Here is a 14,969-nt window from a genome sequence, read left to right on the forward strand (position 1 = left end):
TGTAAAATACAGAGATTCTGCACATGCTTGAGAGCAGAGCTGGCAGAATTTCCTGAAAGCCTGGGTATAGTATATGACTGAAAGAGAGGAATCAAGGATAATTTTAAAAATTTAGGCTGAGCAATTGGAAATGAGGGTGGGTCATTTACTGAGATGGGAGAGACTCAGGAAGTGAGAGGAGGAAGAGTATTTTCTTTCTTTTTAAATAAAGAAAATTATTTTTTTTATTTTTGGGGAAGAGTATTTTCAAAAGTTGGATTTGGAAATGTTAAATTATTAGAGTCCTATCATTTATCCAGATGGAAATGTCAAATAGGCAGTTGCATATAAGAATCTACAGTAAATGTGAAATGTTAGGGCTGGGGATAAAAGTGAGGGAGTCATCATGGTATACTTGGTATTTTAAAGTCATGGCTCATTTAAGTCTTTGTAGAGTGTAGCTTCCTGAGTTTGGAAACCTATGTCTTCTGACTCATTTCACCCTTCCCCCAAAAAATAAGGTTTCTCTCTTGAGTTAGTACGCCCTTGACATCTCACTAAACTCATGCCTGTATTCCTTGTACACCAAAGGTTTTTCCTCTGAGTATATCTGCCTATGTCTCATGAGGTCTAATTTCAGGATAAGACCTCATTCACACTCAGAGGACGCAAACGTCTCCCTTGACTGTTTCTTGGTGTATAATGAAGCTTGAGCTATCAATAAACCCCTGCCCACTTAGAACACACATAAGGCCTCCACCCAACTCTGTCTTCTTTTACAATGTAGCTCGACTTATGGAAAATTCCTATCTACATGAACTATAAGTATTCTTAAATTATGCTTCCTTGCATAGAACAAGGTGAGATTTCAAGCTAAATCCTTACCCACAACTTCTAAAGATTCATCCCAGAACTGCCAGCCTATGTTTGAGTAGGTAAACCCTCACTTATAGTGTACAAACAGAATAAACCAAATTCTCTGTTATCTCTTCTCAACATTCTCTTTGTCCTTGGGGGTTTATGGCTTTTGTATTTCTTTATCCTCATTTTAGTGGGGTTTCTGGATAGAGCAGGAATAAATGCATATGTTCAAGTTGCCATATTTAACAGGTTAAATAATTTTTAAATCCAGTAAAATGCTTCTTATAGGGCATTGCTAGTTATAACAAATGTATTTTGTACAGGCAACTTTGCTTAATAGCAAAATGTTTCTTAAAATGATTTTTTTAAAAAGGCTTTAAAAATTACTCAGTGCTTACTGTTGGTAGTCTAACAGTACTTGTGACATTTTACTATAATTTTGTAATTCACTAGAATATTGTATTATGGAATTTTGTTAGTAATTTTTTTATATCTGCATTAGAAAAAGGATAACAGTTTTTACAGAAAACCTCAAGTTACCAAATTCTATTAAATTGATTCTTCTTCCAATTCAAATGTTATTTTAGTGCCTTTCTACCTTTAAAATGTGTTATCCTAATGTTCATGGTTAGTATAAATAGGAAAAGTACCTGGAAAAAGAAAGGATATGCTTAATTTTATTGTTGAGGACATATATAAATAAATTTGAAACTACCACTAAAATATTAAATATTACAGAATACAAAGGCTATTTTAAATCTGTATATGAAGAAACTGACCTGGAAAACAAAAGAGTTCCAAAAGTAATAATGGGATAAACAGAGGCAGCTGAAGAATTTGAATTAGACTATTATAGCTTCACTTAGATAATGCAAGTATTATATGCCAAGATTACAAGAAAATCACCAAAACTACTATGGACAAATAATTGAACTGAACAGACTCTCCAAATGCTGATTCTTAGAACTGGAGGAAATCATTCAAGATAATATGTAGCACCTTGTCTAATTATCTATAAACATGTCTCCCTTACATGTTACATGTCTATCTCACCAGACTGTGAGCTATTAGGGACAGCAGACTTGTCTTGCCTATCTTACTGTTCACTGATCCAACCATAACATATAACAAAGTACCTAGCACATGGCAGATATCTTATATGTGTTTGATTAGGAGATGGCTAGTGAGTGATTTTATAGAGATGATCAGTGACTCTGGAAAAAGAAACAGAGTATGTCTGCTCGACTCCTTTCTCTTTTTGATTTTTAGCCTCAGCCTATGTGCAGGATGTATGCATTCTGTTCTGCTTTCTGTCTACCTCCTTGGGGGTGGCCTGCTATTTTATAGCTACACAAATGGCTGGGTGGGTAAAGGCTAATTTAGCAGTGAAATATTAGCAAGCCTGTTGTGCCACAAACGTAAGTCACATTTTTCAATTAAACTTTTAATGAAGTTGGTATTTTATCTTCAGCTGTTGGACTCCTATGTTTGCCTCTCAGTTCTGACCTTGGGTGGGAAAGAGGAGCGCTATTTATTGTGACCCCATGTACTACCAACTCTAAAAGGGCATTCTGTTTGTAAAATGAAAGTATAAATATGCATTAATAAAACTAAAATAGTGTAGTAGAACTTATAACAAAAGGCAAGTGTTTCTGCCTCATTGCTGCCCCAACCCTATTGGAGTTTCAACCTTCTCGGAGGCAACCATATTCAAATGTTTGTTTTTAGTTGCCTTGATAGTTTTCTCATTAATTCAATATAATATAACCATGCCATGATGTATCAACTTATCAACTTCAGACATAATCCATTGGCTTTCTATAGTGCAGGAGGATTTAGTATACTTATTCTATACCTGGACTAAGAATTTGTTAGGTCTAGCATTATATATACTAATATGACAATTACGGTAGAAGAAATTTTCATCCATAATTGTAAGATATGTGTGTATTGCCTAATATATAATCATGCAATGCACATTACAGACACTCAGTAAATAGAGTGAATGTATACAATTTTAGGTTCAAACTTTTCCACTTAAAAAGTGAATAGTTCCCCTGTTATTGAACATTCATAGGAAACATATTTTTAAATGGCTGATATTAACAGCATATGCCTATGCCATAATTTATTTAACCTTCATCCTATTACGAAATACTTAGGAGCTTTTCCTGTTTTTTTAAAGTTACAAATAACCTGTCTGTAAACATCCTCATAATAAATCTATCAACTGCATCTCTGATCCTTGGAGTAGATTCTGAGAAATAAAATTACTGAGTCAAAAGTTCTTGATATATATTGCCAGTTTCATTTCCAAGATTTTGCTTATATGTACTCCTTATAACATAATAAAAGAGTAATCATTTCACTGCATATTGTTCAATCCTAAATATATATATGCTCTAGAACTCTGCTAATTTTGTAAATTGGTTACCTTGTTTTAGCTTGCATTTTTTTCTTTTTTAACCAGTGTGGCTGAAGATTTTTTCATGTCTATTATTATTACATAACACTTTAATTCCTTCAGTTTAATACTTGGCTATATCACTAATTTAAACTTTTTAATACTTCAGAGGAGTTTTTTTGGGTTTTTTTTTCCTGCAGTACGCGGGCCTCTCACTGTTGTGGCCTCTCCCGTTGCGGAGCACAGGCTCCGGACACGCAGGCTCAGTGGCCATGGCTCACGGGCCTAGCCGCTCCGCGGCATGTGGGATCTTCCCGGACCGGGGCACGAACCCGTGTCCCCTGCATCGGCAGGTGGACTCTCAACCACTGCGCCACCAGGGAAGCCCAGTTTGCTAATCCTTAAAATTGCTTTGCTTTAGGATTTTTTTCATGTAAAGACTAGCCAATAATGCTAAAACAAATTAATTTTTAAAATATAAGTTTCCTTTGGGATTTTTTTTCATGTAAAAACTAGCCAGTAATGCTAGTCTTGGTCCGTGAGCCATGGCTGCTGAGCCTGCGTGTCCGGAGCCTGTGCTCCACAACGGCAGGGACCACAACAGTGAGAGGCCCTTGTACCGCAAAAAAAAAAAAAAAAAAAAAAGCATTAGCAAACTTACTGAAAGTTCACAGTGAAGCAAAAATTAGCTGCATGGTCTATTGTATGCCATGGCATCCTCTACAGAGTCTTACGGAGTTTTGAATGCAGGAGGCATTGAGCGGCAGTAGAAACAGAGATGATAAAAAAAAGATAAACTGAGTCACAAAAATGATAGGATTATTACAGTCTGAATAACAAATAATTAGGTTGGCACAACAATTTCTGGATTATTTTGAGAGGCTTTTGTATCTTTAACAATGATAAATGATATTTCAGGCCTGCATAAATGCTAACCGTGTATTGCTGAGACAACTGTATTTTCTTTACCTGTATCTTGCAATCCAAAAAAGCAAATCTAAAAAAAAAAAAAGATTTTATTCAACTCTGAAGTGCATCTTATTCAAGGATATTTTGTAAGAACATGTGCAGAAACCTTCTCTGGGAAATTAAAGACTTTTGGAGAGACTGGAAGTTTTGCTTACTTACTTTACATTTAAAATTGCTATATCTTCCCGTTGAATTAATATTTTAAAATTATGAAGCGACATGCCATATTCCTAACAACTCTTTTTCTTAAATTTCATTTTTGCTGACACAAATATAGCTTCAACAACTTTTTCTTGGATAATATTCACCTAGTTTTTCTTTCCTCACCTTTTTAATGTTAATGTTTCTGTTTTTAGGGTTTTTATAAATAGCATTTAGTTAGCTATTTAAAAATCTAATCTGACAGTTCCTTTAAGTGGAGTGTTGAGTTCATTTAAATTTAGCAGTGTTCTGTACTTTATCTGTCATGTATCTTTGTATATTTTAAATTTTTCCCATTTTTCTTATGCTTCTGTTTTCTTACTTGATTTTTTTTCCCAATCGATTGAGTTTTTGTTTTTCTATCCTTAAATCTCCTTATATCATTTTCCCTCCATTTTTTGAATTTAAGTTCTCTATATCTAGTCTTTTAATGGTTACATCTGAAATTTCACCATGCCTACCTGACCAAGTTTAATATATTAAACTTCCTTCAGAAAAATTCAAGGATTGCAGAATACTTCAACTTATCATTATATTTCCTACTTACCCAGGGTTGTTTATAGTATTTTAATACTATGCATTTTCACCTTCACAAATTAGAATATTATAAATTACTTTTTTATACAGACAAGATTTATTGAGGTTTATTTAAATACATTACTCCCCTCACCCCCTTCTTGGCTAATTTTCCTTTTTGAATATCAGGTATTCTTTTAAGTTTTTTTTCCTTCTTCCAAAGGTATATCGTTTAGAACAGTGGTTTTCAATCTGTGCAGTTCAAATCTCCCCCCACTGTTCCCAAGAAAGCATTTTAGAAATATGTGGGGGTCACTCTGTCATCACAATAATTTGATGGCATTTACTGGTATTTGTAGTGTGAGCTAGGGATGCTGAACATCTTGAAATACACAGGACACTCTCCCACACAAAAGAATTGTTCTGGTTCCCATATGACTTTCAACAGTCCTGCTGGACATTCATGTAGATTAAAAAGCTCTTGATAAGATTCTGAGTCCATGAACTGATTCCATTTATATAAAAATAATATTTGGCACAGTTTTAATACACTGACTTTTCTAAGAATGCAAAAACTATGTAAATAAATAGTATATCTTATTTTGTTCTGAATTTTACCAATAACAGTCTACCACTTCAAAAAATTACATCGCTAATGGCTATGTTAATTCTGGTGTCTGAATTGGCAATATAACTCACCTGTGTTAGTCTGAAAATGCAGTTGTCACATGCTGGTGATTCTACGCACATACAGGTATTGGCTTTTATAGCTTCGCCCACAAATAAAGGTACAAGTATGCCTACTCTGCGTTTGTTTTTTTCTTAATGTGGTAATAAGACAACCAAAATTGAGCATATATTTCACCAAGAAACATGCTGCTAGAGCTGGCAAAGATATATCATACTTTTGCTCCTGGAAGTAACAGCATAGACAAAGAAGTCATTGATCCTGGCTGACATGTAAAGTGAATCAGATGTTGTTGGACCAGGGGCATAAAATATAAAGCTGGATAAGGGAGAATTTATTGACATTGAACCACATATCAGTGATTTGGGATTGACTATTCTGTAGACACCAGCATCTGATCCTAACCAACACTGATGGGTTGGTACCTTGCAGCTTGGACATGACCATGGACTGGGTATTTACCTAGATTGGAAACTGTATGAAGGACCATGATTATCCATTGCAACATCCTGCAGAGTGATCTTTATATATGATATCTCACGATTTAGTTCTGGAATCCCACTGTGTTCTACTACTTTCAAGACAAACCTCTAATCCCTTAAAAGTGCCAAATATGACCCTTTCCGATGTGGTCCATTTACTTCTCTAGACCCCTGTCCTCCTCTTTTTAATTCTAAAAATTCAAGTACCAGAATATGCTACACTCTCTCAGGTCCCTACCCTTTGCACGTTCAGTTTTCTCTTCACTTCTTTCCTTGACTCTTCTTTTGGGTTAAAAGGTGATTCTAGGTTTCCACAGCACCTACCTGGCGCATTTCTCTATCGTAACACTTAATTGCACTATGTTGTAATCGCTGACTTCTTGTTTGTTAGAATGTGACAGCGTCCTCTTCTTCACAGCTCCTAGCAAGGTGCTTGGTAAAGGGTAGGAGTCAATAGGTGTTAGCTGTTTGAAGGAAAGATCATTGCAACACTTCAATACCATTCACTCAATTAAAACTTTTCAAGCTGCTTTCAGTTTCACTTCTATTATCTTTCTTTTATTAACCCCTTTCTCCTCCTACCCTTTTCTTCCTCCCACCTACAACCCTTTCAGCAAGCGCACCTGAAACTTCCTCTAGGAGCCCGGGCAGGTTGTCAAGCGGCCCTCCCTCCCATCTGGAAAGTCACGTCAACGTGCGGACGTCACGCGTAGCGGTGACGTCCCGCCGTCAAGTCCACCCGCAGAGGCTTTGGGATCTCTTTTTTGCTCTTAGTCGGTGCAGCTTGAATCCTCTTGGCCCGGAAGGGCGGCAGCGACGAGTTCCAAAGGCGGGACCTCGAGGATTCTTGTTTTCCCAACGCAAGGTAACTTGTTTTTCTGGACGACGCGCCGGCAGCCGAGGGCCCGCCCCTAAGCGCCTGCCGCGGTCTCCCGGGGAACGGCGCTGTTCGCCGGTGGGGGCTGGGTGGGGACGCGCTTGCGCAGGGCGCGGCGTTTGCTGCGACCCTCAGCAAAGGGCATGGGCGTTTGATTCTGACAGAGGATGGCCCATGTCTTTGGCGAGGTCGAAGTGATGCTGCAGGCGATGCTGAGGCAGTTGTTCCAGAGCGTGAAGGAGAAAATCACGGGGGCTCCCTCCCTGGAGTGCGCCGAGGAGATCCTCTTACATCTGGAGGAAACTGATGAAAATTTTCACAAGTAAAATTCCTTTTGATTTCTTAAGCAAACAAACCAGCTGATCCAGAAAAGATCAAAATGTAGTTGGATAAAGAATGTTCACTTGGGGCTTCCCCGGTTGCGCAGTGGTTGAGAGTCCGCCTGCACGATGCAGGGGACACGGGTTCGTGCCCCGGTCCGGGAAGATCCCACATGCCGCGGAGCGGCTAGGCCCGTGAGCCATGGCCGCTGAGCCTGCGCGTCCGGAGCCTGTGCTCCGCAACGGGAGAGGCCACAACAGTGAGAGGCCCGCGTACCGCAAAAAAAGGAAAAAAAAAAAAAAAAAGAATTTTCACTTGATTGTTGTCAAAATAGCGCCCAAGTTGGAGGTTCATGATTTCCTTTATTTAATCAGATACCGAATTTATCTTATATTCTCGTTTTCCAAACCTAATGCTTCCTCTGTGTTTTTACTGACACAACCGACATATCCTAATTATTTTATTTTTTTTTCTCCTGGGCAACATAGTAACATTAGTTGTAAATTATTCTTGTTCATTTGAGAATAATTCTATCATCCCAAGGGCTTTCTGTCACTATACCTCAAAAACATTGAGTTCCCAAGATCCCTGTTGCTTTGCTGATCTGATCTTTCAGTGGCTGCACCAATTATGCATTTTGAGCACGACAGGAACACTCCAGAGAGATTAACTTCCTATGGAATAGCTTAAGTTCCTACAGAGGGATAAGGTGCATGCTCAAATGCCTGTGATACATGTCAGGAGTATAAGTGCTATAGAAGTACAGAGTGCTCTGGGTTTGGGAGCAGTAGATAGGAAGATTTACCATTTGAGGTAAATCTTGAAGGCTATGTTTCCCTAGAGACGTGTGTTTTTCTTTTGATTTGAGTCATGTGTAATTTAAATTAAGCCTCTCCATCGAAAAGTCTCCAGGTGCCTCAATTTATTATTAGTAGTAATGATTTTTTTTTTTTTTTTTGCGGTACGCGAGCCTCTCACTGTTGTGGCCTCTCCCGTTGCGGAGCACAGGCTCCAGACGCGCAGGCTCAGCGGCCATGGCTCACGGGCCCAGCCGCTCCGCGGCATGTGGGATCTTCCCAGACCGGGGCATGAAGCCGTGTCCCCTGCATCGGCAGGCGGACTTTCAACCACTGCGCCACCAGGGAAGCCCCAGTAATGATATTTTTAATTACGTGTTTGCCTTTCATTTTGATCTCATAGAAGATGACATTTAACAATTTTCTTGTTATGTTATCTTTACTGACTTTTGCATGCCCTGAAGTTCTTATCTGGAATTCCTACCTGCTTCATATGTGGGCATCAGTGGAATCCTTGAACCCTTTAATATTCTGAACAAAAGTTTGTGTTTACTTGCAGTTTTATGGGGAGAGCATTACAGTTTTCACCAGATTCTCAAGGGAGTTTTAAGAAGTGTGGAGGGAATTTTTTTGTTAACTAGTATTTCTGGTTATACATATGCTTTCTTTTGTATTTCCATGATTTTCCTGTTTATTCATTAAGTCCACTATTAAGAGCTGGTATTGCATGATAATATTCTTTATTTTGGAGATACCAGAGACCAGCTTTTATTGGTTAGCTATTGATTTATTACTTAAACAGAGGAATATAGAAAAACTGCAACTTTCTCAAATTCAGTTTTGGTTGTTAATGTTTATTATACTCAGGTAATACTTATTTACCTCAAACAAATTCACATCAAGCATTAAATTTGGGGTTTAATTTCTGGTTTTTATTTCACATGTAAATACTTGTTTAAAATATTTTCAGATTATTGAGTTTTTGCTAGGATCATATTCTGGGAATTTGTCCATTTAATCTAGATTTTCAAATTTATTTGTATAAAGATTTTTGTTAATATCCTATTACTTTTTTAATATTTCCAGTATCTATAATTGTCCCCTTTTTATTCTTTTTTTAAATTTATGCCTTTCCTCCTTTGTTCTCCATCTGTTCTGCTAGAGGTTTATCTAGACTAATTTTATTAGTCTTTTCAAAGAACTAGCTATTAACTTCGATTTTCCTTTCTATTATGTATTTATTTTATGGTTTTTAAAATTTCTGCTCTTCTTTATTCCCTTCCTGGGACACTTTTTAAAATTTGTGATGAATGTTTAACTCACTTATTTGCAGCTTTTCTTCTTTTTTTAATGTAAACATTTACGACTACACATTTGCCTATAAATATTGCTTTAGCTGTGTCAATTTTTAAATGCTTTTCAAGTTAAAGTTGGATCATTCTGGTTCCTTTCAGCAGTGTAATGACTATTGTGTTAATTTTAACTCTTCTTCAACAGTTTATTAGGTAGATTAAAGGCCTGCCGATTAATTGCATAGTTAATATTTAATAAAGAGATTTACTTGTGGCCTACCTAAAAAATCCCAGACACATTCAAATTATAAAAGTGTGTAGTCTTAAAAGTAAGATTTATAATTCTAAAAGTAGTTTGAGTAATTTTTAGTCTTAAAAATATAGATAATAAAATTCACGTGTTAGCTGCACTAGCCTGAGATCTGTGTCTTAGGAGGAAGGAACTCCTTATGAAGGAGGAAAGAGGAGGAGATGCTTGTGTTTGGTATTTTCGTAGTATCTTACAGTCTCAGAGTTTGATGAGATCCTAACTGTCAGTCCAGGTACTCATATTTTCATTTGTCTTTCTATTCACTGACCTAACTCTCCTTGAACGCTAAATGTTCTTGAGTCACTTAGGTATATGTTGCTTCCCGAAGTGTTTCATACACCAGAATTATCTGTCATCCCATCTCCACTATCAGAACATTGGTTCCTTAAATCCACCCGATGTTGTCCTGGTATAATAGCAAGAAAAATAGTCTTATTAAATAGTTTTATAGGGGAAACTGGAATCTCTAGGCTATTGGCATTTTTGTAAGAAGCTGGTTGTTAAAACAATTGAGTCCATGAATGATGGAATTTCAGGTAGTATAATAAAGTGGGGGAAGAAAGCAGTCATTTGGAGAGAAACCATAGTGTAGGCAGAATGGCCCTATCTGGGGATTTGCCCTATCTGGGGATTTGCCCCACAGTGCAGCTGCCCTAACCTATCTCTGCTTTCCATAGCCTCTTTTATTATTTTTTTTTACCCTAAACTGTACACTTTCTCTAAAAGATCCAAGCTTTCTTTCTTTTCTTTGAAAGTGGCAGCTAGGATTTGAGGCTTGCAGGAGGGGTGAGAGGTAGGGAAGAAGACATTGCTTTCATTATGTGTCTGTGTATTGTATAAATTTTTACACTTAGACTGGCTTCCTTTAAAAAAAAACAACAGCCCTGTTTTTCAGTCTTGGTTACACTAGGATTGATTGGAGTTTGTTTAGAAAAACACTGATGATGAACTTTAACCATACGTGAATCCAAATTTCCTGGGGGGCTTGGCAGAGGGGCAGTGGTAGAGACTGGGCCTTAGTATTTTTGGAAGAACTCTCTAGGTGATTCTAATATGCAGCCAGGGTTGAGAACCACAGAGCTAGAAAATATTTACTTGCATTTCAATGAGAATTGCTATATATATATATATATATATATATATATATATATCATTAGGGTTGCTAAGTATATAAATACTTAGCAGCCCTAATGATTGTAACAGTCTCTAATGCAGAGGCTCTTCTTTGTAGCCCTCTAATCTGATATATTTTTGGTTTGATACAGAAGGAGCGCAATTGTATTTATTGAATTGGGATTTTTTTTTTTTAACAGAAGAATCTACCAGTGACTTTCTAAATTAGTGAACTCTCTAGTATGTTTAATTAGTGAACTCTAGTATATTAGTGAACTTTAGTATGTTTAACTTCAAGAAAACATCCATTATGTAAAGTGTTATCCCTGCATAGAAGAAATTGCTAAGAATTATATGTATGCTTCCATAATTAATGAATGCATTTAGTAACTGTTTATCATGATTCAGAGGCTTATTCTTTGACCTAAAAGATTGTAGGTAGTATAAAATACTCATTCTTTTTTTTTAACATAGCTTTTTATACACTAGTATGTATAAAGTTAAGTTTATCATATAATAAGTCCTATAATCCTGAAATATAATCCATATTTAATCCAAATATCAGCATTATAATTCATAACTTAATAAGTTATCTTTTTATAACATATCATTACTGATAATTTTTCTGTATATTATTGAAAAAGTTCTTTTTTAAATACCTAAGAGGATGATTTCCTCAAACAAACTTGTATTAGATTTTTTATGTCCTTATACTGTAATAGTAATCTCTGTATATTTTGATATCAACATTTGAACATGTCAGAAGTTCATCATGGGAAAAAAATCCTTAAATTTTCCTAGGTAATAAAGGTGAGGAAAGAAGAATGGAAAACAGTGAATGTTCTTTTACTCAACTTAATAAAATTTTCCTGTGTAAATGTGAAAATTTTCATATTTGTCAGAAGTAAAGCAGAATGATCAGACACATTGCTGTGTATTTTACTTCTAGGATTTTTTTGGGTATTGCCATGAATTCAGATGAAAAGAACCAACACAAAATGAATTATCGGATGGGAATTTGAAGATGTGGATTACTCTTACACACAGAGTAGAAGCGCCCACTTGAAGAAATGACTATTTTCACTAATTTGGGATTGGAGACTCTCAGAGTTTTCCAATGATCAGTGAGTCAGTAGAGCATCCTAAGGTCATAGGCAGCCTGGTAGTCCTCCCATGATAGAGGACCTGGCCTCTCAAGAGATCTTTTTTTCTTAAAAGATTCATTTGAAAAGAGCAGTAACCCATTAAGGCAAGATTCAGACTTGGGGTCCTTGGGTTAATTTAACTTGGCAAATGAACCAAAACTTTAAAGCATTTTGAATGGGGTCTTCAGGGAGATGTTATTGTGGTCATAGGTCAAAGTGATGTCATTAAAAAAAAAAGTGTGTGGTTACTTAAGTTCCCAAAGAACAGATTTAAAAATGTTCCCAGCATATTTGTTATTTACATCTGATGCTAAATAGTGGGGATTTAAAAAATATGTCTTTTATTTTAGAATGATATTATCTTAACTTTCTTGAATACATTTTGTTAATGGGCTTGCATTATATTTTCTTACTGCCTTTGTTATGAAAATATCATTTTTGTTACTTACAGATTGGGCTTTAAACAAAGCAAACACAAGAGTTATATTTCTCAGTTAAATATTCGTTTCTGCTAATTGTCTGATTTGTGGCACAGAGGTAAGGCTGATGAAACTAAGGGACTAGGGTAATACTGCTATTCCATAGTAGGTGTTGATGGTGGGATTCATCCTCAGAATGGCTCTTCTTTCAATTTCAGGGAAATAATTCAGGCTTGCCCCACCTTCCATTTCTCACTGAATATCTCAGAGATGCCAAAGAAAACTGATGTGTCTGATTGACTAGCCTTGGGCAGGATTGTGGAGAAGATCAGAATTATTTTTAGGGACTTTTTGTCTCTCTCTTCACTTTCTTCCACATTCACTGTTCTCTTCTCTTTCCCAGTAAGAGACTGGCTGTGAGATCACACTGGGCTGAAAGGGTTATCTGGATCCTTTTCATTTTCAAAGTCATTTCAAAGAAAGCAGTGATACCTTTATGATATCTTGGCTGTGTAAGTTTTCACCATTTTGTATAGAATATGCAAAGATTTGGTTTAGAAATACCCTAAACAAAAATGTCAACATTTAAAATGGATGGATCTAATAAATTATAATATATAAACTCTAATGGAAAAGATTATGGAAGAGAATATACATGTATATGTATAACTGAATCATTTTGCAGTACACCAGAAACTAACACAGCATTGTAGGAATCTGCTGATCAGAGAGCCTAAGACACTTAGGCTAGTTTAAAAGCTATCTGAATACAGAATCTGTATCTAGATCAGTGCTTCTCAGGTTATGGTACTAGGACCAGCAGCATTGGCATCAGCGTCAGCATCACCTGGGAACTTGTTAGAAATGCAAATTGTTGGGCCCACAGTATACCTGAATTGGACCTCTGAGAGTGGGGCCCAGCAATCTGTGTTTTAATAAGCCCTTCAGGTGATTCTTATCCATGTTATACTTTTTTAAAAAATTAATTAATTTATTTTTGGCTGCGTTGGGTCTTCATTGCTGCACGAGGGCTCTCTCTAGTTGCGGTGAGCAGGGGCTACTCTTCGTTGCAGTGTGCAGCTTCTCATTGTGGTGGCTTCTCTTGTTATGGAGCACGGGCTCTAGGCGCGCAGGCTTCACTTGTTGTGGCATGTGGGCTCAGTAGTTGTGGCTTATGGGCTCTAGAGCGCAAGCTCAGTAGTTGTGGCGCATGGGCTTAGTTGCTTCACCGCATATGGGATCTTCCCGGACCAGGGCTCGAACCCATGTCCCCTGAATTTGGTAGGCTTATTCATAACCACTGTGCCACTAGGGAAGCCCCATGTTATACTTTAAGAACCACTGATTTATAGTATGACCTAAGAGAGCCCTTGCAATTGTTTAGCTAAAGTTATGAAGATGTGAACATTAGTCTGATGGCAGTGGGAAAGGAAAGAGAAGTTGTGGAGGAAGAATTTACAGAATTACAGAGCTTGGTAACTAATTAGATCTGAGGTGTAATAGAGAAGATTGTTTGAGGCTATACACAGGTATCTGATTGAAGGATGGTACCATTAACAAAGATATATGTCAGAAGAGAACGTGGTTTGTGAGCGGATGGGTAGGATGATAAATTTGGTATTGACTGTGCTGATTGATATGGTGAAAAAAACATAAAGTAGCCTTGTCCAGTAGGTAGTTAATATATAGGCATACCTCGGAGATATTGCGTGTTTGGTTCCAGACCACTGCAATGAAGCAAATATTGCAATAAAGCGAGTCACATGATTTTTTGGGGGGTTTCCTAGTGCATATAAAAGCTATGTTTACACCATACTGTAGTCTATTAAGTGTGCAATAACATTATGTAAAAAAAGTACATACTGTAATTAAGAAATGCTTGATTGCTAAAGATGCTAACCGTCATCTGAGCCTTCAGCAAGTTGTAGTAGTAACATCAAAGATCACTGATCACAGATTACTGTAACAAATATAATAATGAAAAAGTTTGAAATATTGTGAGAATTACCAAAATGCGACACAGAGACACAAAGTGAGTAAATGCTGTTGGTGCTGGTAGACTTGGTCTGATGCAAGGTTGGCACAAACCTTCGGTTTGTTAAAAACTCCCAATATCTGTGAAGCACAGTAAAGTGCAATAAAACGAGGTATGCCTGTATAGGTCTAGATTCTGGGGAGACGTTTTGGCTGATGAAAGAACTAAAGGAATCACCTGTTTGTGTTGAGTCTGAAGTTGACACTGTCGGAGTAGAGAATATCCTTCTTAATTTTGTTGTTTATAATGATTAAGTTTCTTGTCTATTGCCTCCTGAATTTAAAATAGTGGAGTGAAGCAGACATGATCATTTCCAAGTTACAGATGGAAAAACAGACTTGTCCCAGGCCACTCCAGCTAGAGTGGTAGAGCTGGAGCTGACATTCAGGCCGTTTTGACTCTGAGCCTGTACCTTTTCTATAATACTACATGGTTTCATGTCAAGTATCTCTACTTGACTTTTGGAGCCTGCATCGTCTATGGCAGGCCTGCCACTTACATTACTGAAGCAGCCATGGAGATTCCAGGAAGCAGCAATGGGTTCAGAGTTGAGGAGAAAT

General features: G+C 37.0%; 1 protein-coding gene across 3 annotated transcripts in view; it reads left to right on the forward strand.

Moving 5' to 3' along the window:
• Positions 1–6,805: 6,805 nt before the first annotated feature.
• TBC1D32 (TBC1 domain family member 32) overlaps positions 6,806–14,969 on the forward strand; it is a 209,463-nt gene continuing 201,299 nt past the window's right edge. For all 3 annotated transcript variants that reach the window (XM_032651612.1, XM_032651613.1, XM_032651614.1), the window contains exons 1-2: positions 6,806–6,965; positions 7,142–7,299. In XM_032651612.1, coding sequence (XP_032507503.1) covers positions 7,145–7,299 — 155 coding nt within the window. In that variant the 5' untranslated portion in view covers positions 6,806–6,965; positions 7,142–7,144. The remainder of the gene's footprint in view (positions 6,966–7,141; positions 7,300–14,969) is intronic.

Source organism: Phocoena sinus, chromosome 12, assembly GCF_008692025.1.
Source record: "Phocoena sinus isolate mPhoSin1 chromosome 12, mPhoSin1.pri, whole genome shotgun sequence".
Lineage (NCBI taxonomy): Eukaryota > Metazoa > Chordata > Mammalia > Artiodactyla > Phocoenidae > Phocoena > Phocoena sinus.